The sequence below is a fragment of the Rattus norvegicus genome, chromosome X (assembly GCF_021556685.1).
Source record: "Rattus norvegicus strain SHRSP/BbbUtx chromosome X, alternate assembly SHRSP_T2T, whole genome shotgun sequence".
Taxonomy (NCBI): domain Eukaryota; kingdom Metazoa; phylum Chordata; class Mammalia; order Rodentia; family Muridae; genus Rattus; species Rattus norvegicus.
The window spans coordinates 29,258,732-29,284,749 of NC_141554.1; the positions used below are offsets into that span (position 1 = coordinate 29,258,732).

The 26,018-nt window shown below is 41.0% G+C and overlaps 2 protein-coding genes across 5 annotated transcripts in view; one reads left to right on the forward strand and one right to left on the reverse strand.

Moving 5' to 3' along the window:
- Shroom2 (shroom family member 2) overlaps positions 1-17,364 on the reverse strand; it is a 171,281-nt gene extending 153,917 nt beyond the window's left edge. For all 3 annotated transcript variants that reach the window (NM_001434185.1, NM_001434186.1, NM_001047893.4), the window contains 1 exon segment: positions 17,011-17,364. In NM_001434185.1, coding sequence (NP_001421114.1) covers positions 17,011-17,175 — 165 coding nt within the window. In that variant the 5' untranslated portion in view covers positions 17,176-17,364.
- Positions 17,365-17,518: 154 nt separating this feature from the next.
- Positions 17,519-26,018, forward strand: part of Gpr143 (G protein-coupled receptor 143) — a 43,902-nt gene continuing 35,402 nt past the window's right edge. The window contains exons 1-2 of one of the 2 annotated variants that reach the window (XM_087599579.1): positions 17,519-17,871; positions 18,488-18,555. Coding sequence is in view for 1 of the 2 variants with exons in the window: in XM_087599580.1 (XP_087455706.1) it covers positions 17,848-17,871 (24 nt within the window). In the remaining variant the exon portion in view is untranslated. The remainder of the gene's footprint in view (positions 17,872-18,487; positions 18,556-26,018) is intronic. The other variant, XM_087599580.1, reaches the window with a different exon arrangement.

Sequence of the window (26,018 nt, forward strand, 5' to 3'; positions counted from 1 at the left end):
GGTGAGGGGGTTGAGGACATGGCATTTCATAAAATCCTGGGAATTTTATTTTGCATCTTGAAAGCTGGTGTTTAAAAAGAATGAAGGAGCTGAAGGGGCTTGCAACCCCATAAGAACAACAGAATCAACCAACCAGAGCTCCCAGGGACTAAACCACCATCCAAAGAGTACATGTGGACAGACCCCTGGCTCCAGCTGCATATGTAGCAGAGGATGGCCTTGTTGGGAGAAGAAGCCCTTGGTCCTGCCAAGGCTGGACCCCCACCCCAGTGTAGGGGAATGTCAGGTGGGGAGGTGGGAAGGGGTGGGTGGTTAGGTGGGGGGACGCCCTCATAGAAGAAGGGGGAGGAGGGATGTGATAGAGGGTTTATGGGTGGGAAACCAGGAAAGGGGATAATATTTGAAATGTAAATTTTAAAAATCCAGTAAAAAATAAGAAAAAATAAAGACTGCATTTTTAGGACACAGAGCAGTAAGAGTTATACATTAATGTGCTCTAAGACCCAGGTTAGGGCCTTGTTCTTTTGACCACCTAGTTTGACCTTTGCCAGGACACTGGAGCCTGTACCCATACCTATTAAACATAAACAACCTCAGCCAAACTTCTTGGCAGACTTATTACAAAATCAGAGTTGAAAGATAAATGAAGCGCTGAGGAGATGTCTCAGTGAGTAAACGGCTTGCTGGCAAACATGAAGACCTGAGATGAAATACTCCACACCCACATAAAAAGCTAGGTATAATGGCACACTCATGTAAGCCCAGCAATGGGGATTGGGGTATCAGAGACAGATGAATCCCAGTAGGATGCCTAAAGTCAACCCCAGCCTCCACATGAGCATGCACAGAAGAGTACACACATGCACACACACATATACTACAAACAAAAAGTAAATAAGGGGGAAAAGGAAGGGAGTAGCTTAGTGTAGAGTGATTGCCTAGTATCTAGCATTCATAAGGCTCTGGGTTCCATCAAAGCATACATAAAAAAATCAATAAATAAAGGAAAAATAATTAAGATAGGCTTGGTGGCACATAACTGAAATCCCAGCACACAGAAAGCCAAAAACAAACACATAAATGAAATATTCACAGGAAAACTACAAACTCTATAATGTACTCAATGACCCCTAATTCTATAAAGAACAAATTTATTGGAGTTTATTATCTCCCAACGCTTGAGAGATATAGTTCAAGGCCAGCTTAGACTATTCGAAAGTCTGTCTCAATAAAACAAACAAGACAAAACCATTTCTTCATAAGGCCTTCCTTTCCTACTCACCCCAAGGAAAGAAACTCAGATTCCATATTGTCCACCTTCAATTTGAGATGGTGCAAAATGACCATAAATACTAAACTTTAATTACTAAACTAAGCAATGGATCTCAACCTGTGGGTCACAACTTCTTTGGGGGTCACATATCAGATATTTATATTATGATTCATCAACAGGAGAAAAATTACACTTATGAAGTAGCAACAAAAAAAATTTATGTCTGGGGTAGTCACCAAAACATGAACTGTATTAAGTGGCCACAGCATTAGAAAGGTCAAGAATAACTGTACTAAAAGAAATTCCTACAACTCAAGATCAGAATGCTTTCAGAGCTACAAGGTCAGAAAGAAGTGTAAACTGTTTAAATTCTCATAACAATCCTTACCATAAAGCGCCTCCTGGATTTGTCCAAGATAAAAACCTCAGTTCCCTGTGCTCAAGCATATCTCATTATCAGACTCTCTAACTTTATATTTGCTGGGTCCTGCTGTTCCAAGACCTTTCCTTTGGCCATGGCTTCTCATCAGAAGCCTTATCCTGGACCACACCTCTCTCCAATCACATCCACACCCACCAGAAACAGCTAAAACAGGAAAATACCAACAAACTCACTGGTTCATCAGGAGACACTTAGATGGAATCCTTTCTGTGGTGTGTCCATGCCCTTCCACCTGTGTCAATAAATCGGTATTTCTTAACACCTCAACAGGAGGATTGACTATGTGACGAGTATATGTTCATGATCAACTGGTTATAGAAGTTTAATGGACGATTTCTAGATTTAGTAATAAACCTATAGTCAAGCTTACAATCCAGGAGACCAGAAAAGGTAAATAATGATTCCCATTTGGCTCAGAAACAAACTCAGTGCTCTGAAAACACTGAACCATCTCTCTAGTCCCAAAAGTAATTTCTTAACATTTCAGAGTGAACAAAGTAAACTTCTTTTGATCTGTCTTCTGATTCCAAAGATTTGGCAGTTTAATTCTTTTATTGTGTGTTTGTTTTCCTTTTTGAGGTATAGCATTATACAGCCTGAGACTAATTATATAATAGAAGTTTAACCCTGAATTCCTGATCCTCCTGCCTCCACTTTCTAAGGGCTGAGAATTACAATTTCTGTGCCACCACACCCAGCTTGACAATGTGATTCTTAAGATAATTATCTTCAAGCATTTAATGATTAAGTTTTATACTGTTTTCAGCACAGAACTCCTGAGTAGAGAAAAAATATAGCTATATTTCCACAAGGATCATGTTATGTTTAAGCTACTAATCAATGTATTTTCTGTGTCTGTCTATGTGTGCTGACTATGGATCAAACCCAAGACTCTTTGCTCATGTGAAGCTAGTGCTCTATCAATGAACTATAGCTCCAGGCAATATTAAAATACCAACAAGCCACTATGCACACAACTTTACAAACATATGTAAAATTAACACTGATAAATATCACGCTGTTAGCAAATTTACAACCATATACACAATTAACACACAGATAAAATTTCATCAGATACAGAATCTGGCTCTGTAGACAAAGAACTACCTTTACCTACTTCACAAATGCAGGAAGGACTTTCTGCTACTTCCTTAGCATTTCCTCACACCTTCCCCAGATATCTGGGGCCCTCAACTTTATCTACTTTCACACTGCTGATCCAACTCATATGTGTCTATGTGCTGCTATTATTCCTAAAGGGAAGAAAGTCTGCCATTCAGGATTATAATTAGCTAATCTGCTGAAGGCAGCTCCGTTAATGACCACTTAACAAGTAGCCTTCCCTGCAACAAGTTCTGCACTTACAGCCATGTGGTTAAGAAAAGGACAGCACTGCCAGGTCAAAGGTACAAACTCCAACACCATTACATCATCCAGTCCTACCTGAGGGCTAATTACCTACCCTAAGCTTTCACCCAGCTTCCTGCTCTTCCTCTACAGAATTCCCAAGTAAGCATCTACAGACCTGGAGGAAAAGCAAGACTAGGTGAAATTTAAATTACTGAGTAAAAGGAAAGGCTAGAGTTGAAGAAGCCACAGGTGTGGAAGTCTCACATTACATAATAAGTATGTAGGGAATAAGCTGTGTGCTAACTGGACAAGCACTGTGATTGTTCCAACAAAATAAAATATCATGTCCTCCTACACAGGTATAAAGCATGATATATTTTGTCCCTTGAGCAGGGTTTCATTTGTTAAAACAATCTGACTTAATAAGCAATCCAGGAACCAAAACACACTGCAGGTTTATTTCATGTAGAATATGTGTGTGTGTGTGTGTGTGTGTGTGTGTGTGTGTGTGTGTGTGTGTGTGTGTGTCTGTGTGTGTCTGTGTGTCTGTGTGTCTGTGTGTGGTGAATGATCATGCTGCTCATACAGTAGTAGTACTAGGTGAATGGCCACCATGTCCTGGGAAACCACCTCATTAGTCAGTCAAGGACCTATTTTGATAAAACTCTGCTCTGAGACTTTATCTCAACCAAACAGAGGGGAAATTTTGGGGGTGGGGGCAGGCATAAATGGCAGACATTAGTTCTGTTTGGACTTCACTGAGTAAGATGATCACACAGCCATACCTAGCTGCATAGGAAGCTGAGAAATGTAATCCAACACTAGGAAGCAGCTACATGGAGTTTTCCACAAAGCACACCTACACCACACTTGTGGATCCACCTCTTTGAATGATTTTCTATTACAAATCAATAAAAGAGTTAGGTAAAATGTAGCCTGATGTCACAAGCACGTTTAGCCTTTATCCTTCCCACTACTTTCATTCACCTTAACAAAATATCACCTTTAACAACTCCTGTTGATCTGAAAGAATATTTATATTATTATAAAATTAGCAAAATGCGTTATTGTTCATTTGTATTACAATAAGTTTTATGTTAAAGATTTAAGTTGTGGAGGGATAGAAGAAAATAATCATTTCAGGTCTGCATAAAATGCAAACAATAGACTGAAGCTAATATTAGATGTAGCTTTTACTTTTATGTACCTATAATTTGCAGCTTTGTATCAAGCCCAGGGCCTTGCCCACACTAGGTAAGCATTCTACCACCAAGGAACGTCCCTAAATTGGATGTATATTTAACTTAAATGCATTTATCTATGAACCCCATACTAACAAGCAGTAACAAAACCACCTTGGAACATATTAAATTTCTATACCATGCAAAATTCAGCATGTCTAATTCTGTCTACAGTAAAAAAGTACTTTGATATTATGGTGGATTAAATATGCTTGTCCCAGGGAGTGGCACTATTAGGAAGTGTGGCCTTGTTGAAGTAGGTGTGGCCTTGTTGGAGGAAGTATGTCACAGGGTTGGGCTTTGAGACCCTCCTCCTAGCTACCTGAAGACTATCTGCTCCTGGCTTTCACTGGATGAAGATATAGAAACTGTCAGCGCCTCTAGCACCATGGCTATGTGTAGGCTGCTGTGCTTCCTGCCATGATGATAATGAACTGAACCTCAAAAAGAATCTGTAAGCCATCCCCAATTAAATTCTGTCTGCCTTGGTCATGGTATCTCTTCACAGCAATGAAACCCTAAGACAGAAGTATACATAAGATTTTTAAAAATAATTTCTCAGTTTTATAATGAATCGGGATTGAATAGGGAAGAGGAGGAAGAGAATGAATTCAAGTTGACTAGAACTAGTTTTACATGCTGACTCATGTAAATCCCCCACAGTAATACAATAAAACAGAAATGAGTCTACATTTACTGGAGGGCAGAGGGGTAAAAAGGCTAAGGACCAAGTGAAAGAACTAGCCCTGAACACAAGCAGGCATTGACAACTTATTACTAGTGGATAGCTTCCCTCAAGCTGGAACTACAATGGCCAGAATATGGAAAACAATTACTCTTCTGTCTTGTTTACTCAGCTGAGCAAGGGAAGGATCTCTTCTATTGTTAGCCTTGCACCTTGCAGTCCACTCTACAGAAAAATATGTGCAAAAGTTACTATATGATAAGGATATGGTCAATCTCAAAAGAAACAACCTGAGGTTTGGGCTTCCAGGATTTCCCAGAAAAAGTCTGACTGGGTCACTCATGGATACACAGGGCCTCTATATGTTATTCAAGGCAATCTGTTCTTTAATGCCAGTAGATGTCCAAAGAGCACCAGAAACTTCTGTCAGGGAAGAAAGAAGACCAAACAAATAATAAAAGCCAACTCCAGAAACAAAATCCTTACGGAAAATGGACAGTTTTAAAAACCAACTCGGTGTTATTAGACAAAAGAATTAGTCAAAAAATAAAATCTGTATGGTGTCAAAAAAAGGAACAACTCTGAAATAAAATTTGGAATTTGAAAAACAAAATAAAGCCACAAATCTGAAACTCAGTGGAAGGACTGGAAGATAAGGTTAAACAAAATCTCCCAAGATCAAAGCCACCAGTAATTGAAAAATAAGAGAGATGAAATAGAGAAAGTAGAACAGATCATGAACCAGACCTCATTTCTATAATATTATGCACTGCAGAAAATGGAGAATGGTGAAGAAAACACCAAATATTGCAAAGTGAAGAAAAGCTACTTTGGTGTGTATAAAAATATATGAAGAGATGTGTCATCATTGAGAATTTACAATAAACAAATAATAACTGCAGAAGAAATTAAGCAATGAAATAAAATTGTCTCTCTCTTTTTTTAAGACAGGGTTTCTTTGTGTAATAGCCCTGGCTATCCTGGAACTCCCTCCGTAGACCAGGCTAGCCTCAAACTCAGAGATACATTTGCTTCTGTCTCCCAAGTGCAATCTTATACAGGAAAAATAATCACAACATATCTGTACTCTCTCCTTCTCATAGGCCTAGCAGTGACATCATTTGCCATTCAAATCATATGACTAGGGTGTAACTCAGTGGGGGAACACTTATGTAGAATAGACACAGCAGTAAGTTGATCCTCAACACTAAAAGTAAAGCCTTAATACTAAAAGTAAACATAGAAGGCAAACTTTAAAAATCTTTGCAATTAAGGATATAGCTCAGAAGGGGAGATAACAACCTAGAATATATGAGGCTCTGGGTTCTATTTCTACCACAACAAAGAAAAAACATAAACTAATATAAGCACTGAAAGTTGTTAACCGGGGTTGGGGATTTAGCTCAGTGGTAGAGCGCTTGCCTAGCAAGCGCAAGGCCCTGGGTTCGGTACCCAGTTCCGGAAAAAAAAGAAAAAAGAAAAGAAAGTTGTTAACCTAGTCCTCAGGGTGCTCTAGTTTGGTTTCTGTTGCTGTGATAAACAAAATGGGCAAAATAAATTCAGGGTTTATTTCACCTTACAGGTATTAGTGCCATATGAAGAGAAGTCAGAGCAGGAACCTGGAGGTAGTAGAAATTGAGGCAGAGGTCATGGAGGACTGCTGCCTACTGGCTTGCTCTGCCCACTTTCTCACACAAACCCTGGGACTTCCTGCCCTGGGGTGGCACTGCCTACAGTGGACTAGGCCCTCCCCCACAAATAACCAATCAGGATAATGCACTACAGGCTTGCCTACATGTCATTCTGATAGAAGTTATTTTCAGGGTCTCACTAAGTAGCCAAGATAAAGTAGAACTTGCCACCCTCCTACTCTACCCTCCCCCAGTGCTGGGATTTTCCATGTACACCAATATCTGACCTCACAAAACAAGCAAACAACAACAACAACAACAAAACCACAAGCATCTCTGCTTGCTTCCTTTCTTCTGATTATAAGTAAAAATGTTGATCTTCAAGGACACAGAATCAACCCTGCTTGGGTTTCTCCCTGGCCTTCATAATTTACCTTTGATCTGAAAATCTTAAAAATCACCTATGGCCAAAAGATAATCACTGCCCTTCCTAGCCAGTCAGCTGTGTACTGTTTTCATTCCTTCTCCAATAAAGGCAGTCATTATTGCTTGAAACTTATTACTCTTAGAATTAAGAATACAAAACAGCCTATGGTCTCCTCATCCAGGACAGGAGGGGGTACCTTTTCTTTGCATATTCAATTATCTTCCTTTATCTTTTTTTTCACACTTAAAATGGCTAGAGATCAAACCCAGCATCTCATACCTGTGTACAAGCACTCTACCACTGACTAAATTCTCATCTCCTAATTTTTAAGGTTCTCACTAAGTACTCCAGGCCAGAGAAGAACTTGCCACCCTCCTACTCCAGCCTCTCTAGTGCTGGGATTGTCTATGTCCACCACTATCTGGCTTTGGTTTTTAAGCAAATCATCCTTCCACTAATACACATTTTCCCAAGTCTAAATAGACCTTCCTTGAATTCAATACTTACATTGTTTTGTTTTTCTTTGAACTAAAGGCATCACACTCTAGGGAAACACTGTATCACCCGAACCTCATTCCAACCAAATATTTTTTATGGATTTATTTGTATTACTTTTAGTTATGTATATTTAGGAGGGTTGTCTGTACATATGAGAGCAGGAATAGATGGACTCCAGAAAAGAGCACAAGGGCCCCTGGAACTAGAGTTACAGTTAATTTTGAGTTGCCTCACATGGATACTAAGAACTGGGAACCCAACTCAAAGCTGAACCATGCAACCTGATAGTAAGATCCTATGATACATATGTCACTAGATATGGAGAAGTCAAGTTGGTGCCTAACTAGAAGCTTCATTTCATTTCTACTAGTCTTCACAGTACTGGATTTTTTTTTAAAGCATCATCAATATCTCCCAGCTACAAACTCTGTGACCTACAACAGTGACATGTCTGCAAGATAAGTTGGTGCAATAGTGACACATATAGGAGTAACCAATCTCTTTCTGGTAGGATTTAAGAACACTCCATGAGCTAGAACTCATACCTGACTCTACTTAAGACTAAGACTAGGTCTTAACCTAAGACTAGGTCATGGCCCTAGGGGAAACCTAATACTATTCTACTAAAGGAACAGAGCAATAAAATGACTCCTGATGGCATATTGCTACTCCCATAGATCAGTGCCTTGCTTGCCCCTCATCAGAGAAGCATCTTCTTACACTAGATAGGAACTAATGCAGAGATCCACAACTTGACAATGGGAAGATTTTGAAGCCATTGGTCCTAAATGGGATTGATTTATCAAATCCTTCTCCTCAAGGCTCTGTGATCTATGTGTAGAAAGGTAGTAAGAGGCAAGTGAGGAAAACTCCAGGGAATCAGTGTCTTCCAGATATAACAGGACACGCACACACACACACACACACACACACACACACACACACACACACACACACACACACACACAGAGAGAGAGAGAGAGAGAGAGAGAGAGAGAGAGAGAGAGAGAAAGAGAAAGAAACAGGAGTTTTGCCACCAGATGTATAAAGTGAAGACATAGTGTGGTTCCAAGGTGTGGTTGAAGGGAAGGTTTTTACTATAGTTATGAAGAAGAGAACATCTAGAGGCATCTAGAAGAGTCCAGAGCAGGGGGACAAAGTAGTATACCAACCATGTCTGTAGGGGGCAGGGGGAGGAAAAAAGGGGGTGCCAAGGGGATCAAGGGGATGCATGACCCAAATGACAGGATTACAGAGCAATGAGAAGCCTGTGAGCTAACAAAGTTTAAGGTAAGGAGAGAAGAGCCAGGATGCTCGGTCACAGGTATTTGTGATGCTGAGAGCTGGAGGCCAGCATGCCCTTTGGAATGCTAACAGGCACCACAGATTGAGCAATTTATGGGTTTCTTTTGGGCCTGACAATGCACATATGAACTCACAGAGCCAGTGGCTGAGCACACAAGGCCTGCCCAAGTCCCACCTAGCACTGAGACCCTGAGTGGTAAGTGGACACAATCTTCCACCCCTAACCAAGAAGCTATCCACAATTGACACCACTGGCAGAAGAAAAAAAAATCAGCTTTCTCCAAAGGAGTCTCTGTGGATATATTAACCACACATGAGGGAAGGTCTCAAATCCAGGAGGGATTGGCCAACACAAAACAAACTCAACTGTGCTTTTATAGATTTTTTTGTCTCATTTTGCTTGTTTAGACATTTTTGTCTTATTAGTATTTTGCTTGTTTATTTTGATTTCGGTTTATAGATTTTTTTGTCTCATTTTGCTTTGTTTAGACATTTTTTGTCTTAGTATTTTGCTTGTTTATTTTGATTTCTGTTTTTGTGGTTTTTGGTTTGTGTATCTAGTTTTTTTTGTTTTGTTTTTGTTTGTTTAAGAGAGAAAACATAAAAGTGGGTTGGTAGAGGGGTGGGAAGGAACTGGGAGGAGCTGGAGATTGGGGGAGGGGGAAACATAATCAAAATAAACTATATGAAAAATATTTTTCAGTATAAAAAGAAAGCTGAGTCATATCTTTAGGCATTACCAACTCCCCTCACTTTTCATTCAGCTGTATGTTTTAAAGTCCTACTAGAACTCTTTCAGAATCCTCCTGTGGGTTAAAATTCTCAGCATACATATATCAAGAGCCTAACCTTCCAAATCCTGTACAATTCCTCCTATAAGGCCTGGCCCCACACCTTTCTAGTGTTTGAAAGTCAAAGACAGCCTAAATAAAAAGTCTATTCAGCCTTTATACCCTGAAATTAATCTCGTTGAATGTTTCCTCCTTGCCTGGCATGCAAAGAAAAGTTCCACAGACCCCAGGACTTTCCTCCTTTGCTTCTAAGAGTTTGGCCATAAATCCAAGTCTATTTGCATGCTGACACAAAACAACTTCTGCAAGGAGATAATTCCAAAATGCATTTTAAAAAGTCCTCCTAAGTAAAGAACCATGAAATATACAAGTGCTTAAAAAAACATCTCATTATGTCTAAGTGAAAACTACTATTTATTATTCGACATGTAGCTCTTAGACAAACTAGCTTGCTACCTTTATTATTTTCCCGAGAGATAAATGTTAGGACATGTTAAGCAATACTCCTATCTCAGCCAGGAAGACCGAATTCAGCACAACACAGAAGTGTGGGGCATAGCTCAGGTTTATAGTTTTTTGTAATGGTGGAAGCCTCTGGATTTATAGGTCACATCTAGTGCCTCCCATAGGGAGACTCCTCCATGACTCTGAAAGCCTCCAGCTATGAGACCTTGGACTACATCTTTAGGCACTGTGCCTGGTTCCCCACCCCCTGTGCCTAAAACATCTCTGAAGGAACAAGGATTAGAATTCCACAAGGCCAAGTTAATTTGCAAGCTGGAAGGGGTAATAAAGATATATTTGAAAGCCAGTTGGCAAGGCAAGTCTCTCAAGTGAAAAGGCCTTTCAGCACATGAAAGAAAACTTACCTACTGTTTTTTAACCAGACTATGAATTTTCACTACAAATAGATCTTTAGAATTACACTCATCCTAATAACTCCAAATCCTGTTGTGATTGCCACTGTATAGAGATGGTTTTACAATTCTGAGGACTTCTATGACCTTAGCACCCTAGTGTGAGGAGGTGGGGGGGGGGGGAGGTGGGGAGGAGACCAAGCTCTCTCAAGCACTAACACAAAGTAGTAGTTTGGCCTGCTGTGAACTGTGTGGCACACAGAAATAAGCCAAGATCCAGACAGAAGTTCACATTTATCTTTCCACTGCTAAATTCAATGATTCCCACTTTCAAAAGTTCAACTAGAACTTCATGCCTTTAGAAAGCTCTGGATCCACCCCCAGCAACCCCACCACCACCAGCACCACCAAACAAACAAACAAACAAACAAACAAACAAACAAAAAACGAAAACCACTAAAAACAAAAAACCAAAAAACTTTTAAGCATAATAGCACACGCTCATAATCTTAGCACTCAGAGACTCAAATAATTTGACACAGATTTCCAGGCCAGCTTGGTGAGACCCTGACTCAAAATCAAACATAGGGAATAGGGATGTTGCTCATATAGTAAAGTACCTCACTGTCTCTCAAAATACCTAGCACCATACCCCATAGCTGTGGAGACACCGAACTGTAAAAGACCTAGTTGGAGCCAAGAGAACAAGAAATTTAAGTCATCCTTCTCTGTATACCAAGTTTCAGGTCCACCTGGGCTCTATGGAGACTCTGTCTCAACAATAAACACGGTCTGGAAAGATGACTCTGATTAAGAGCACCAGCTGCTCTTGCAGAGAATTCAGGTTCAGTTCCCATTACCCACATGGTAGCTCTCAACCTTCTGTAATTCTCGATCCACCTATCTTCTGGCCTCTGTGGACACCGTTCTCTGTGCACTACATGCAGGCAAAACACTTATGTAAATAAAATAAAAATAAAACTTAAAAAAAAAACACCAACAAAAAAGGGCACAAGGAACAACCTTTGGGCGACTATTCTAACATCTCTGGTCTCAGGCCACCATGACCTTAACTGCACACTGCCTCTAAACTGGGGACTCCTTTTTCAATCACTAAGGTATTATTATTACACAGTAGACCTCACACACATACCCATCACCATCTGCGTGTCCTTGTCTATAAAACACTTCCAAGTATCCTACACCACTGTAGTACACATACACAAATATGCACATCAAGAGAGTTGTATTCCCAAAGACAATTTGAAAACTAAGTTTTCAAAGGAGCTTCCCACGAAGGCCAAGCTAGGCCAGACCCTGATGAAAGTATTCTTAACAATTTCTGGCATTCTTAAGGGGGATAGAGGCCTTTAATAAATGATGAATAGCCAGGGCCAGGGCTTCATTCCTTCTTCCTTGATAAACATTCCTGAGGTTGCAGGGGGTCTCCTGATACCCAGCTGGCAGATGAAAATCTCCAGTGGGTGACATCATAGAAATGAGCTTGGTCTCCTCCCCCACTGTGGCTAAACTGATAAAGAAAGAAACAAGTGACACCAGCAAGACTTGCCTAGGAATGTCTCTCTGTGGTAGAGCACTTGTAAAGCCGTTTCCATAATATAAGGGGAAAAAGGCAGGAGGGGGAGGGGGTGGCCAGGAATAAGAACAACCCAGTGGCTCACCTAATTACAAACGCCTGTCAGCTAAAAAGAAAATTAACTGTGTAATATTCTGGTGCCCTGAGAATTTCTGAACACATGAATACTCTCAAAGAATATTACCAAGTCATGACATGATACCTCTTAGAAACTGCAGGTTGTTCCTGTTCTTCCTGCCATATCAAAATGAAAAAATTAAGTTTAATGTGTTTTCATTTTTTGTGGAGTACACACACACACACACACACACACACACACACACACACACACACACACACACACTTTGATTGTTTTTGTTTTGCTAATGGTAACAAGATTTCAAGCTGCAATGTTAGAAATATACTCAGAAGTTATGACTCCTAACACCATCTTTCAGCAGAGGTCTTGTAGAGTTTCAGGCATACATCTGAAATTCTACAAATGCTACTACTCTTCTGGGAGAGTTGACGTCCTTTAACTTCAAACCAGATCCTGAGAAAAATCAGACTTCCTCCAGCATCTACTTTGATTGCCCATAAAGCACACAGTTCTGGGGAGTCTCTGCTCTCTATTTCCTTTTTCCAACTACAAAAATGCAGATGAAGCAAGTACTTGTTTGCATTTTACTGTGTAAATAAAGCCTTTTCTCTAAGCCAAGAGCTCATCTCAAAAAGAAAAACAGACCTACATGAAAACACTGGAAATGCCAAGAGCTTTCAAACACACTACCAAAAGGCCACTATTTAAAAAAAAATTCAAAGTCTTTAAAAGAAAAGGTGATACACCATGAGCCTAACAAATGATTCATAACTGAAGACTGGGGGCATGTGGCAATGTCTGGAGACATTCAGATTGTTATACCTGGAGACATGTGCCAATGGCCTTCAGTAAGTAGAAGACAAAGTAGCTAAATGGACTATAGTGCACAGAAGAGACCCCCACAACAGAATATCAATGGTGCCAAGATGGAAAAATTGTCACCCTACAGATGGCATCCAGTTACTCAGTATAAATAACACAGCAAGAGAGTTCAGTCACAAGCAGATAGCATCTGCTGGACAGAAAACAAGACAGATATTCATGATCAGAGTATGACTTTCAAGGTCCTGCCTAGGACTTGCCATGTCTGTGACCTCAGAGTCTACCATTTTACTTTTACTTGGTCATAGCTGTTAATTTACCAATTGGACCAATGAGACCTCTCCAGCTAAAAACCAGTACTGAATCAGCCTGATTTTTACTATCTCTTCTAGTCTTGTTTTGTCCTCCGGTGTTGAAGATCATATTCAGAATCTTGAATAGGCTAGGTAAGCAGTTCAACTGGCTACATCTCCAGCCAGTCCCAGTTCTAAGATATGTGCTCATAAGAGATCTTCAAGTGATAGTCACATATTTATCAAAAGAATGTGCCTTCTTAAATTAGAGCAAGCTACTCCCAAGTCAGTATCAGCTAAACAGAAAATTATTAATAAACAGAATTAAAACTATAATGAATAAATAATATAACTGTAAAAATAATATATTTCTAATTAACAGAAAATTAAACAGAAAACCCTTGTGATACAGCAAGGATCCAACATGTAAGTATTGCATAATTTTTTTAAATGGAAAAAATTTAGAAAAAATATTTAATAGGCTTCATTGACATTTCGGCAGCTACTAGAAAAGTAAAAACTTAGATTAAAGTAAATTCCAAGCGAAGGACAATTTTCTACTAGTATCTACAGAACAATCTATTTCTAACTTCTAAGTGGCTATAAATAGACATGTTTCTGTCATTTTTTTGAAATTTTATTTCACATGTATGAATGTTTGTCTGAATGTTTGTCTGTATGTTCTGTATAACACATGCAGACATTGCCTGTGGAGGCCAAAAGAAGGTATCAGATCCCCTAAGACTGGAGTTACAGAAGTTGTACGCCACCATGTGAGTGGGTGCTTGAAATGGAACGTTAAACCACCAATGTTCTTACCTACTGAGCCATCTCTCTACCCAACTCTTCATCATTTTTAAATAATATGGCAAATAGTTACCAGATTTCATGCTGTAAGCAAACACCACTGATGATCTTTTTGTTTTTGGTGTTACTATGTGTTTGTGTACCACAGTGCTCATGTGGGTTTCAGAAATCAAACTCAAGTCATCAGGCTTAGAGACAAGTGCCTTTAAGAGTTGAGTCATCTTGCTGGGCCCATCCACTAATATTCTTAATATTAAAGAATTAACAAATATTTGAAATACTGTTAATTCTACACAATAGAACATGTGGTGAAAGTACAAACACAGGAGCAACAGCACATGACTGTTTATGTGTGGTCTTTCACTCTTAGCTGAAAATACAAAAACCCCAAGTTGCTCTGAGTCCTAACCATCCTAAGCAACAAACCTATAATTTTTCAGTTATAATGAAGCATGTGAGAAATTATGCATGGATAAGAATATAGTTCAGTAGTACAGCTTAGCATGGCTGAGTTTGACCAGCACCTACTTCCATTTCTAAAAAGCTGAGACCTAGCCAGGAAGCCACCAAACATGCAGAGTTTTGTAAAACCAGGACTATCTTGTATAAAGGAGGACAAAAATCCCTCTAGCAAATCTTTCCATTTAAAATAACCTCCAACTTGCGCTTATACAGTGAAAGATCAAATGCTAGGAGGGCCTAGAGAGATGTCTCAGTAGTTAAGAATACTTGCTGCAGAGGACACATATACACATTCAGGTAAAACTATCCATAAGTAAAATATATAAATCTAAAAATACTGTTTTAAAAATCCTAAAATTTCATACTAAGTGATGTTTAACATATTCCATCTAGTATACAAACAAGTGTGAGGGAGATATGTGAAATCCTGTTGTGCTGTTTTTTAAAAGTACATGCCAGATGTGGCAGTACAATGGGAAAGCAGACAAGAGGGTTAGGAGTTCAATGTCATCTCTGAGCTACGTAGAAATCTCACGACCAGATGCTTGGAATACATGGGGCTAAAGCTCAAAAAAGAAAAAGAAAAGAAAAGAAAGAAAGAAATCAAAAGGGGAAGAAAACAAATATATGCCAAGTATGGAGCCATTATATCTGAAATTCCAGTAACTGGAAGGCTGAGGTAGAAGAATTGAGAGCTCTAAGCCATATCAAGAATAGATCAAAAGACTGTCTCAGAAGAGGAACAAGAAGACAAAAACAACAGCAGCAAAAAATATGAAACGTGAAAGAATGGAGAGATTTTACCTGATATATTTTTAACTACATCAGCAATGACCTCTAAAACCTTTATTAAAAGGCACAGATGAACACTGACTGCTCTTCTAAAGGACCCAGGTTCAATTCCTAGTACTCACCCATGTGGCAGCTTGGTAACTCCAGTTCCAGGGGATCTGGCACCCTCATATAGACATAGATGCAGGCAAAACACCAATGCACATGAAACAAAAGTAAGCATTTTTGAAAGCCACAGATGAGATTCTCTGTAGTAGCATACCCCTGTAAAACTAGCACTCAGGTGGCTGAGGGACTGCAAGTTCAAGGTAAGCTAGTGAAACTTAGTAAGCCCTTGTCTCAAAAATAAAAACTGGGGCTCTAAATAGCTCAGTGGGAGAAGAGCACTTGCCTAGCACTGGCAAGGCTGAGTTCAACCCCAGGACCAAAAAGAAAAGGCAGTGAGGGTACAGACTCGGACTCAGTATGTAGCTCAGTGGCACAGAACTTGCCTAGCATGTGTAATGCCCTGGGGCTTTGATTCCCTCGAATGGCACAATCAAACAAAAAGAATCCAGTTTGATATAAAGGATTACATGTTGGCTAAATTTGTAACAGGGTGAGGGGTGATTGATCCATGCCAGGTCTTTTGCTGTTTGAACACGAATACCAAAATCACTTTTCAAATTCATGAGCAGTGGAGCCACCAAACTCTTCATGCTTTTAGTGAGGGTGGGAAGATAAGGAAATTTGTAAGTCACCTTCACACCTTCAAACTCCTCTAAGGAGCCAGGAATATTTGCATTTTAAAGGAGACTTTGCCCTTAGGACTGCTAAGACTCAACTGTGCTTAGAGAACAGGGCCCTTTTTAACCAGAACATCTGAGAGATTGGCTTGTTGTTTGTTTATACAGGTTTATACATGTTTAGTTGGTAAGTATCAAGATGGATTGCATTTTAAGAGAATACCAATTCTAAAGCAACCTACACACACACACACACACACACACACACACACACACACCACACGCTTGCTAATTCCAAGTAAGGTATCCTTCCTTACTATCAGAACTTAAATTCTATTTTAAAAGCACTCTGAAAAGTTTAAGTGTTGGTAGATTTCCAGAGCGCGTGGACGTAGGACAGGAAGCCGAAAGTCAGCAAATATTGATGAGCTCTAGGGAATCGTGAAGCTGCCTGGCAGCAGCTTCTAGTGCGGGTTTCAGACTAAAAACCGGTATAGATCAAAAGGGTGACAACTGGGGACCCTAAACAAGCAAACAAAAGTTGGCAAAGCTGTACCCTCTCCCTGGATCCAGGAAATTTTTTCCCCTTCATCTCATGGCAGCCTTGCAGGTGTAGGTCCACCGCTGCACAGGCCAGGAGTTACAGGGGATTGCCAGGCCCTTTCCAGAGGGGGAGGGGAAAGAGACCCGGAACAGGAGCCATTGAAACTACTAGCAATGTTAGGAGCGCCCGAGGGCGGCTAGGATGGAGCCGGAACCGTACACCTAGGGCTGAACAGAACCCAGTACCCACATAGTGACTCCCGCAGACGCGACCCAGAAAGCGAGGCCGCGAGCCGGACGTCCCATCCAGCGCCCTGAAACTCCGATCAGCCTTCTGGGTCCGGACTACCTCAGGGCTGTCACGGGGCAGAGACCCCGAAGTAGCCTTACCTTGGTGATGACCAGAGGCTCACCATGCTCGCGGCCGCCCTTCAAGGTGAAGCCCCAAGGGGCACCGCCGCTCAGCTGCACCTCCACCAGACGGACGCCGTCGGTCGCCCGCGCCTCAGCTTCAGCCAAGCGCTCGGGCCGTGCACGGGGCTCGGCGCCCTCCATGACGCGGGGCGCTCAGCCCCTCCACGCTCAGTCCCTCCAGTCGCTAAGGTCCACGCCCATGCACTCGGGCAAGCGCGAACCGGCCCACCACCTAGGAGCCTCCAGGCGTCTGGGCCACCGCCGCCACCGCCGCCACTACAGCCGCCGGCCACCGCTGAACTTGCTTTGCAACTTGGAAAGCGCTGCGCGGGCCGGACCGGGAGGGAGCGCGGAAAACGGCGCGGGGAGAGGAACGGGGAGGGGGCGGAGCAGGCGCGCTCCTCTTCAGCATGGGTAGGGGAGGGGGAGGGGCAGGCGCGCCCCCGGGAGCCGGCACTGGCGGGGGCGCGCACACTGGGTTTTCGCACTGACTGCGCTTGAGGTCCAAAGGGGTTTCTCTTGTGCGCTCAGCCGCTAGGGGTTGGGGCGCGCTCTCCGGAACCAGCGAAACCTGCCCGAACTGGACCTGGTCAGGCGTGAGGTTCCACGGTCCCTCCCGCCCAGCTCTAGAGGCGCTGATGGGCTCGGGGAGGGTTAGGCGCCGCCGGGGAGGCCGGGTGCAACAGGTGAGGTGGCGGAAGTGTCCAAACCGGACTAGGCGGGACCTGGAGGCGATTGGGAACAGAGTAGCTGCAGGCCAGCCCCTTCCAACTGGGAACGGAATCGACCCAGCGCCTCCTACTGAGCCAGTGAATGGCAACTGCGGCAACTGCACAGGTGAAGCCCTAGTGTTCCGGTTGTCCTTTATGGCCGCACCTTTGCTCCAGCGCCAGGACTCTGGAAAAGCTGTTCTGAGAGCCATCAGGACGGCAGAATGCCTGACCCTAGGCCACTCGCAGGCACATCCCAAAACTCTGGCCCTGAGGTTAATGCTCCGGGCAATTCCTTGGAGCAAAAGGACTCTGGACCCCATCCATTGAGGGCCTTCCCACTCTTGCAAATTCCCTTCTGTGCTACCAGCAGGCAAACATAATAAATGGCATCCTTCCGGTTGACACTTTTGTCACAGTTTAGGAGGCCTTTTTTCCCATTCAATCCTTACCCTTTATGTTCATAAAATTGTGCCTCAAGTTTGGAGGCGAGTTGCCTCATGTATGTCTGAGCACCATGTGCATGCCAGACAAGAGGCCAAAAAGTGCAAACATCAGACCCCCTGGGACTGGAGTCACTGATCCTTTTGAGTCACTGTGTGGGTGCTGGGAACCAAACCCAGCTGAACTATCTTGCCTCAAGTTTTTAAAATGTGTTCTCCGTTTATATCCCTAAAGGAAGAATTAGTAGTTTGAAGTTAGTGAAAGTTCGCTACTCTTTACATTTTTTTCATTAATTTTAGAAATTATTCAGATGATTGAATTTCTTTCTGTTCTCCTGCCTGAGTCTCCCCAAGTGCTGTGATTCCAGGTATGAGCCACCATGCCTAATAATACTTTGCTGGTTTTCCATTTCCATGAAACTAGCCCCTTAGAAATGTATACACTGATAGGAGTTTACATGCTTTACAGATGGAAAAAGTTATTTTTTTCCATTAATGTTTGTATGCATAGCTGGAGGCTGTTCCATCCATATACTTTTAGCACATGATGGTACTGGGAGGTGAAAACAAGGACAACCAGGAGAACACTGGACCAAGAACACCTTTAGGCTCTTTCACTGTGAAGGATAGGGAAGCTCAACTCAAGTCAGTTTTTCAAACAGACCAGAAGCGTCATACAACAGAGGCAGAATGTCTTGGTTACCTTTTTTTATTATTATTTTCTATTTTCTTTTTATTATTATTTGTTGTTGCTGTGTTTGTTTGTTTGAGAGGTTTTTCTGTATAACTTTGGCTGTCCAAACTTGCTCTGTAGACCAGGCTAGCTGGCCTCAAATTCAGAGATCCATCTTCTTCTTCCTCCCAAGTGTTGGGATTAAAGGCCTAAACCACCACTGCCCAGCTGTTTTGGTTACTTTTCTATTATTGTGATTAAACGCCATGACCAAGGCAATTTATGACAGAAAACATTTAATTTGATTTACAGTTTTAGAGGATTAGAGTCCATAATGGCTAGTTAAAGGAACAGCTTGGAATTCACATATCGACCTACAACCACAAGACAGTGAGGGAAAACACCAGAAATGGCAGGAGTGTTTTGAAACCTAAACCATAAATCCTGGCCCTAGTAACACACTTCCTCTTACATGGCCACACCTCCAAGACCAAGTATTCAAATGTACAAGCCTATGGGGGCCATTCTCATTCAAAGCACCACACAGGGATTTCAGTGTTTTCATGAATCTATCATTACTGTATAGAGCCATCAAAATCTTCATGATCCTCTTCCTTTTTCTCCATCTCTTTATCTTCTTTTGACATAAGGTCATATTCTGTAGCTCATGCTGGCTTTGGAACTTACTGTGTAATCCAACTCTGCACCCAGCTGCCTCTGCTTCTGGAGCACTGGAATGACAAGAGGGACTCACGACACCCAGTGTCCCATACAGTTTATGTTCATTATATACTAATTGTCAGGTTGCCCTTTAAAGGATCATCCCTTTTTCCTAAATTTCTTTCTTTTCTTTTTTGTTGTTTTACGGGATTTTATTTAAATTTTAAATGTTATCCCCTTTCCCAGTTTCCCTTCCAGAAATATGCTATCCCATCTACCCTCCCCCTGCTTCTATGAAGGTTCTCCCTCACTCACCAACCTACTCCCTCACACCTCTCCACCCACACATTCTGCTACACTGGGGATCCACCCTTGGCAAGACCAAGGGCTTCTTCTCCCATTGGTGCCCAACAAGGACATCCTCTGCTATATATGTAGATGGAGCCATAGGTCCATCCCTGTGTACTGTTGGGATGGTGGTTTATTCCCTGGGAGCTCTGGGAGATCTGGTTGATTGATATTGTTTTTCTTCTTATGGGGCTGCAAACCCCTTCAACTCCTTCAATTCTTTCTCTAACTTCTCCAATGAGGACCCCATTCTGAGTTCAATGGTTGACTTCGAGCATTTCCCTCTGTATTTCTCATGCTCTGGTAGAGCCTCTTAGGAGACAGGTATATCAGGCTCCTTGTCAGCATGCACCTCTTGGCATCAGCAATATTGTCTGGGATTGGTGGCTGTATGTATATGGGATATATACTGAGGTAGGGCAGGCTCTGAATGGCCATTCCTTCAATCTCTGCTCCAAACTTTGTCTCCATATCTACTCCTATGAATAATTTTGTTCCCCGTTTTAAGAAGGACTAAATCATCCACTCTTTGGTCATCCTTCTTCTTGAACTCCATGTGGTCTGTGGGCTGCATCATGGGTAATCCGAGCTTTTGGGATAATATCCACTTATCAGTGAGGACATACCACAGGTGTCTTTTGTGATTGGGTTGCCTCCTTCAGGATGATATTTTCTAATTTGCCTCTGAATTTCATGAAGTCATTGTTTTTAATAGCTGAGTAGTACTCCATTGTGTAGATGTGCCACATTTTCAATATCAATTCATTTGTTGAAGGGCATCTGGGTTCTTTCCAGCTTCTGGCTATTATAAATAAGGCCCCTATGAACATAGTGGAACATGTGTCTTTGTTATATGTTGGGGCATGTTTTGGGTATATGCCCAGAAATGGTATAGCTGGGTCCAAAGGTAGTACTATGTCCAATTTTTTGAGGAACCTCCAGACTGATTTCCAGAGTGGTTGTAACAGTATGAAATCCCACCAACAATGGAGGAGTGTCCCTCTTTCCCCACATCCTTGCCAACACCTGTTGTCACCTGAGTTTTTGAACTTAGCCATTCTGACTGAATCTAGGGTTGTTTTGATTTATATTTCTCTGATGACTAAGGATGTTGAACATTTCTTTAGGTACTTCTCAGCCATTTGATATTCCTCAGCTGAGAATTTTTTGTTTAGCTCTTTACTCCATTTTTTCTTCTTTTTTTTTTTCTTTTTTCCAGAGCTGGGGACCGAACCCAGGGCCTTGTGCTTGCTAGGCAAGTGCTCTACCACTGAGCTAAATCCCCAACCCCTCTTTACTCCATTTTTAAAATGGGTTATTTGATTCTCTGGAGTCTAACTTTTTGAGCTCTTTGTGTATATTGGATATTAGCTCTGTATCAGATGTAGGATTGGTAAAGATCTTTTCCCAATCAGTTGGTTGATGTTTTGTTCTAATGACAGTGTCCTTTGACTTACAGAAGTTTTGCAATTTTATGACGTCCCATTCGTCTATTGTTGATCTTAGAGAATAAGTCATTGGTGTTCTGTTCAGGAAAATTTCCCCAGTGACCCTGTGTTTGAGGCTCTTCCCCACTTTCTCTTCTGTTAGTTTCAGTGGATCTGGTTTTATGTGGAAGTCCTTGATCCACTTGGAATTGAGTTTTGTACAAGGAGATGAATAGATCGATTTGCATTCTTATACTTACTGACCTTCATTTAAACCAGTACCATTTGTTGAAAATGCTATCCTTTTTTTGCTGAAGGGTTTTAGATCCTTGTCAAAGATCAAGTGACTATACCTGTGTGGGTTCATTTCTGGGTCTTCAATTCTATTCCACTGGTCTATCTGCCTGTCTCTGTACCAATACCATGCAGTTTTTATCACTATTGCTCTGTAATACTGCTTGAGTTCAGGGAAAGTGATTCCCCCTGAAGTCCTTTTATTGTTTAGGATAGTTTTAGCTATCCTGGGTTTTTTGCTATTCCAGATGAATTTGCAAATTGTTCTGTCTAACTCTCTGAAGAATTGGATTGGTATTTTGATGGGGATTACATTGAATCTGTACATTGCTTTTGGCAAGATGGCCATTTTTACAGCATTGATCCTGCCAATTCATGAGTGTAGAAGATCTTTCCATCTTCTGAGATCTTCTTTAATTTCTTTCTTCAGAAACTTGAAGTTCTTGTCATAGAAAATTTTCACTTGCTTGGTTAGAGTCACACCAAGGTATTTTATGTAATTTGGAACTATTGTGAAGGGTGCCATTTCCCTAACTTCTTTCTCAGCCTGTTTGTCCTTTGAGTAGAGGAAGGATACTGATTTGTTTGAGTTAATTTTATATCCAGCCACTTTGCTGAAGTTGTTGATCAGGCTTAGTAGTTCTCTGGTGGAACTTTTGGGGGTCACTTAAGTACACTATCATATCATCTGCAAATATTTGGACTTCTTCCTTTCCAATTTGTATCCATTTGACCTCCTTTTGTTGTGTGATTTCTCTGACTGGGTGTTTGAGTACTATATTGAATAAGTAGGGAGAGAGTGGGCAGCTTTGTCAAGTCCCTGATTTTAGTGGAATTGTTTCAAGTTTCTCTCCATTTAGTTTGATGTTGTCTACTGGTTTGCTGTATATTGCTTTTACTTTGTTTAGGTATGGGCCTTGAATTCCTGATCTTTCCAAGACCTTTAACATGAAGGGGAATTGAATTTTGTCAAATGCTTTCTCAGCAGCTAATGAAATGTTCATGTGGTTTTTTTCCCTTTGAGTTTGTTTATATAGTGGATTACATTGATGGATTTCCTAATATTGAACCATCCCTGCACTCCTGGGATGAAGCCTACTTGATCATGGTGGATGATCATTTTGATGTGTTCTCGAATTAGGTTTGTGAGTATTTTATTGAGTATGTTCACGTTGATATTCATAACGAAAATTGGTCTGAAGTTCTCTTTCTTTGTTTGGACTTTGTGTGGTTTAGGTATAAGCATAATTGTGGTTTCATAGAAGGAATTGGGTAATGTTCCTTTTGTTTGTATTTTGTGGAATAGTTTGGACAGTATTGGTATTGGGTCTTCTATGAAGGTCTGATAGAGTTCTGCACTAAACCGGTCTGGTCCTGGGCTCTTTTTGGTTGGGAGATTTTAATAACTGCTTCTTTTAGATGGTTTCTTTGATCCTGAATTAACTTTGGTAACTGGTATTTGTCTAGAAAATTGTCCATTTCATCCAGATATTCCAGTTTTGTTCACTATAGGCTTTTGTTAGAGGATCTGCTGATTCTTTCAATTTCCTTAGATTTTGTTGTTATGTCTGCCTTTTCATTTCTCATTTTGTTAATTGTGATACTATTTCTGTACCCTCTGGTTAGTCTGGCTAAGGGTTTATCAATCTTGTTGATTTTCCTACTTTATTTATTTATTTATTTATTTATTTATTTATTTATTTATTTATTTATTGGTTCTTTTTTTCGGAGCTGGGGACCGAACCCAGGGCCTTGCACTTTCTAGGCAAGCACTCTACCACTGAGCTAAATCCCCAACCCCTTTTTTATTCTTTATATAACCTTTTTTTGTTCCTATTTGGTTGATTTCATCCCTGAGTTTTATTATTTCCTGCTGTCTACTCCTTCTTGGTGTATTTGCTTCTTTTTGCTCTAGATTTTTAAGTGTGCTGTCAGGCTGCTAGTATATGCTTTCTCCAGTTTGTTTTTGGAGGCACTTTTCCTCTTAGCATTGGTTTCATTATGTCCCATAAGTTTGGGTATGTTGTGCCTTCATTTTCATTAAATTCTAAAAAGTCTTTAATTTCTTTCTTTATTTCTTCTTTGACCAAGTTACCATTGAGTCAATCATTGTTTAACTTCCTTGTGTATTTGTATGTGGGCTTTCTGTCATTTTTGTTGTTATTGAAGACCAGCCTTAGTCTGTGGTGATCTGATAGGATGCATAGGATTATTTCAATCTCGTATCAGTTGAGGTTTGTTTTGTGACTGAATATGTGGTCAGTTTTGGAGAAGGTACCATAAGGTGCTGATTGGAAGGTATATTCTTTTGTTTTAGGACGAAATGTTCAATAGATATTTGTTATATCCATTTGGTTCATAACTTCTGTTAATTTCTCTGTGTCTCTGTTTAGTTTCTGTTTTCAAGATCTGTCCATTGCTTTGAGTGGGGTATTGGAGTCTCCCACTATTATTGTGTGAGGTGCAATGTGTGCTTTGTGCTTTAGTAAAGTTTCTTTTATGAATGTAGGTGCCCTTGCATTTGGAGCATAGATATTTAGGATTGAGAGTTCATCTTTGTGGATTTTTCCTTTGATGAATATGAAGTGTTCTTCCTCATCTTTTTTGATAACTTTTGGTTAATAGTCAATTTTATTGGCTATTAGAATGGATACTCCAGCTTTTTCCTTGGACAATTTGCTTGGAAAATTGTTTTCTCTTCTTTTACTTTGAGGTAGTGTCTGTCTTTGTCACTGAGGTGTGTTTCCTGTATGCAGCAAGATGCTGGGTCCTCTTTACATATCTAGTCTGTTAGTCTATGTGTTTTTATTTGGGGAATTGAGTTCATTAATGCTAAGAGATGCTAAGGAATAGTGATTTTGTTTCCTGGAATTTTTTTGTTGTTAGAGGTGGAATTATGTTTGTGTGGCTATCTTCTTTTGGGTTTGTTGCAAGAAGATTGCTTTCTTGCTTTTTCTAGGGTGTAGTTTCCCTCCTTGTGTTGGAGTTTTCCATCTATTATCCTTTGTAGGGCTGGATTTGTGGAAAGATATTGTGTACATTGGGTTTTGTCATGGAATATCTTGGTTTGTCCATGTATGGTAATTTTGAGTTTTGGTGGATATAGCAGCCTGGGCGGGCATTTTTGTTCTCTTAGGGTCTGTATGACATCTGCCCAGGATCTTCTGGCTTTCATAGTCTCTGGTGAGAAGACTGGTGTAAATCTGATAGGTCTGCCTTTATATGTTACTTGACCTTTTTTCCCTTACTTCTTTTAATATTCTTTCTTTCTTTTGTTCATTCAGTGTTTTGACTATTATGTGATGGGTGGAATTTGTTTTCTGGTCCAATATATTTAGAGTTCTGTAGGCTTCTTGTATGTTTATGGGCATCTCTTTCTTTAGATTAGTGAAGTTTTCTTGAAGGTATTTACTGACTCTTTAAGTTGGGAATCTATTATTCTTAAGTTTGGTCCTCTCATTGTGTCTTGGATTTCTTGGATGTTTTTGGTTAGGAGCTCTTTGCATTTTACATTTTCTTTGATGGTTGTATCAATGTTTTCTATGGCATCTTCTGCCCGTGAGATTCTCTCTTCTATCTGTATTCTGTTGGTAATGCTTATATCTATGACTCCTGATCTCTTTCCTAGGTTTTCTATCTTCAGGGTTGTCTCCCTGTGTGATTTCTTTATTTTTTTCCATTTCCATTTTTAGGTCCTGTATGATTTTGTTCAATTCCTTCACCTGTTTGGCTGTGTTTTCCTGCAATTCTTTAAGGGACTTTTGTGTTTCCTCTTTAAGGGATTCTATTTGTTTACCTGTGTTGTCCCATATTTCTTTAAGGGAGTTATTTATGTTGGTCTTAAAATCCTCTATCATCATCATGAGATGTGATTTTAAATACAAATTGTTTTTCCAGTTTGTTGGGCTATCCTGTATTTCCTTTGGTCATAGAGCTTGGCTCTGATGATGCCAAGTAGTCTTGGTTTCTGTTGCTTATATTCTTGTGCTTGCCTTTCGCCATCTGGTTGTCTCTGGTGTTAGCTGGCCTTGCTGTCTCTGACAGTGGCTTAACCCTGCTGTAAGCCTGTGTGTCAGCACTCCTGGAGACAGGCTTTCTTCCAGGCAGATCTGGGTAAAGAGAGCTGTATCACAGGGTCATCTCTGGGCACAGGTGGAAACCAGCAGTATCTTGTCCCAGACTGCTCCTGGGTTCCAGTGTGCTGAGGGCTCCATGCGGTTTCCTCAGAGCAGAAGTGGTGGTCTTACCTCTGTTCTCAGGTGTGTCAGAGCTCCTGGAGACTGGCTTCCAGTTCTGGGTACAGGCAGTGACAGGACTGCTCCTAGGTTCCTGTTTCCAGAGGGCTCTAGGCAGGTTTCTCTTGGGCCAGAAATGTGAGCAGACATGGTGATCTACCCTGAGTTCTCAGGATTATCTGCACTTCTGAGAG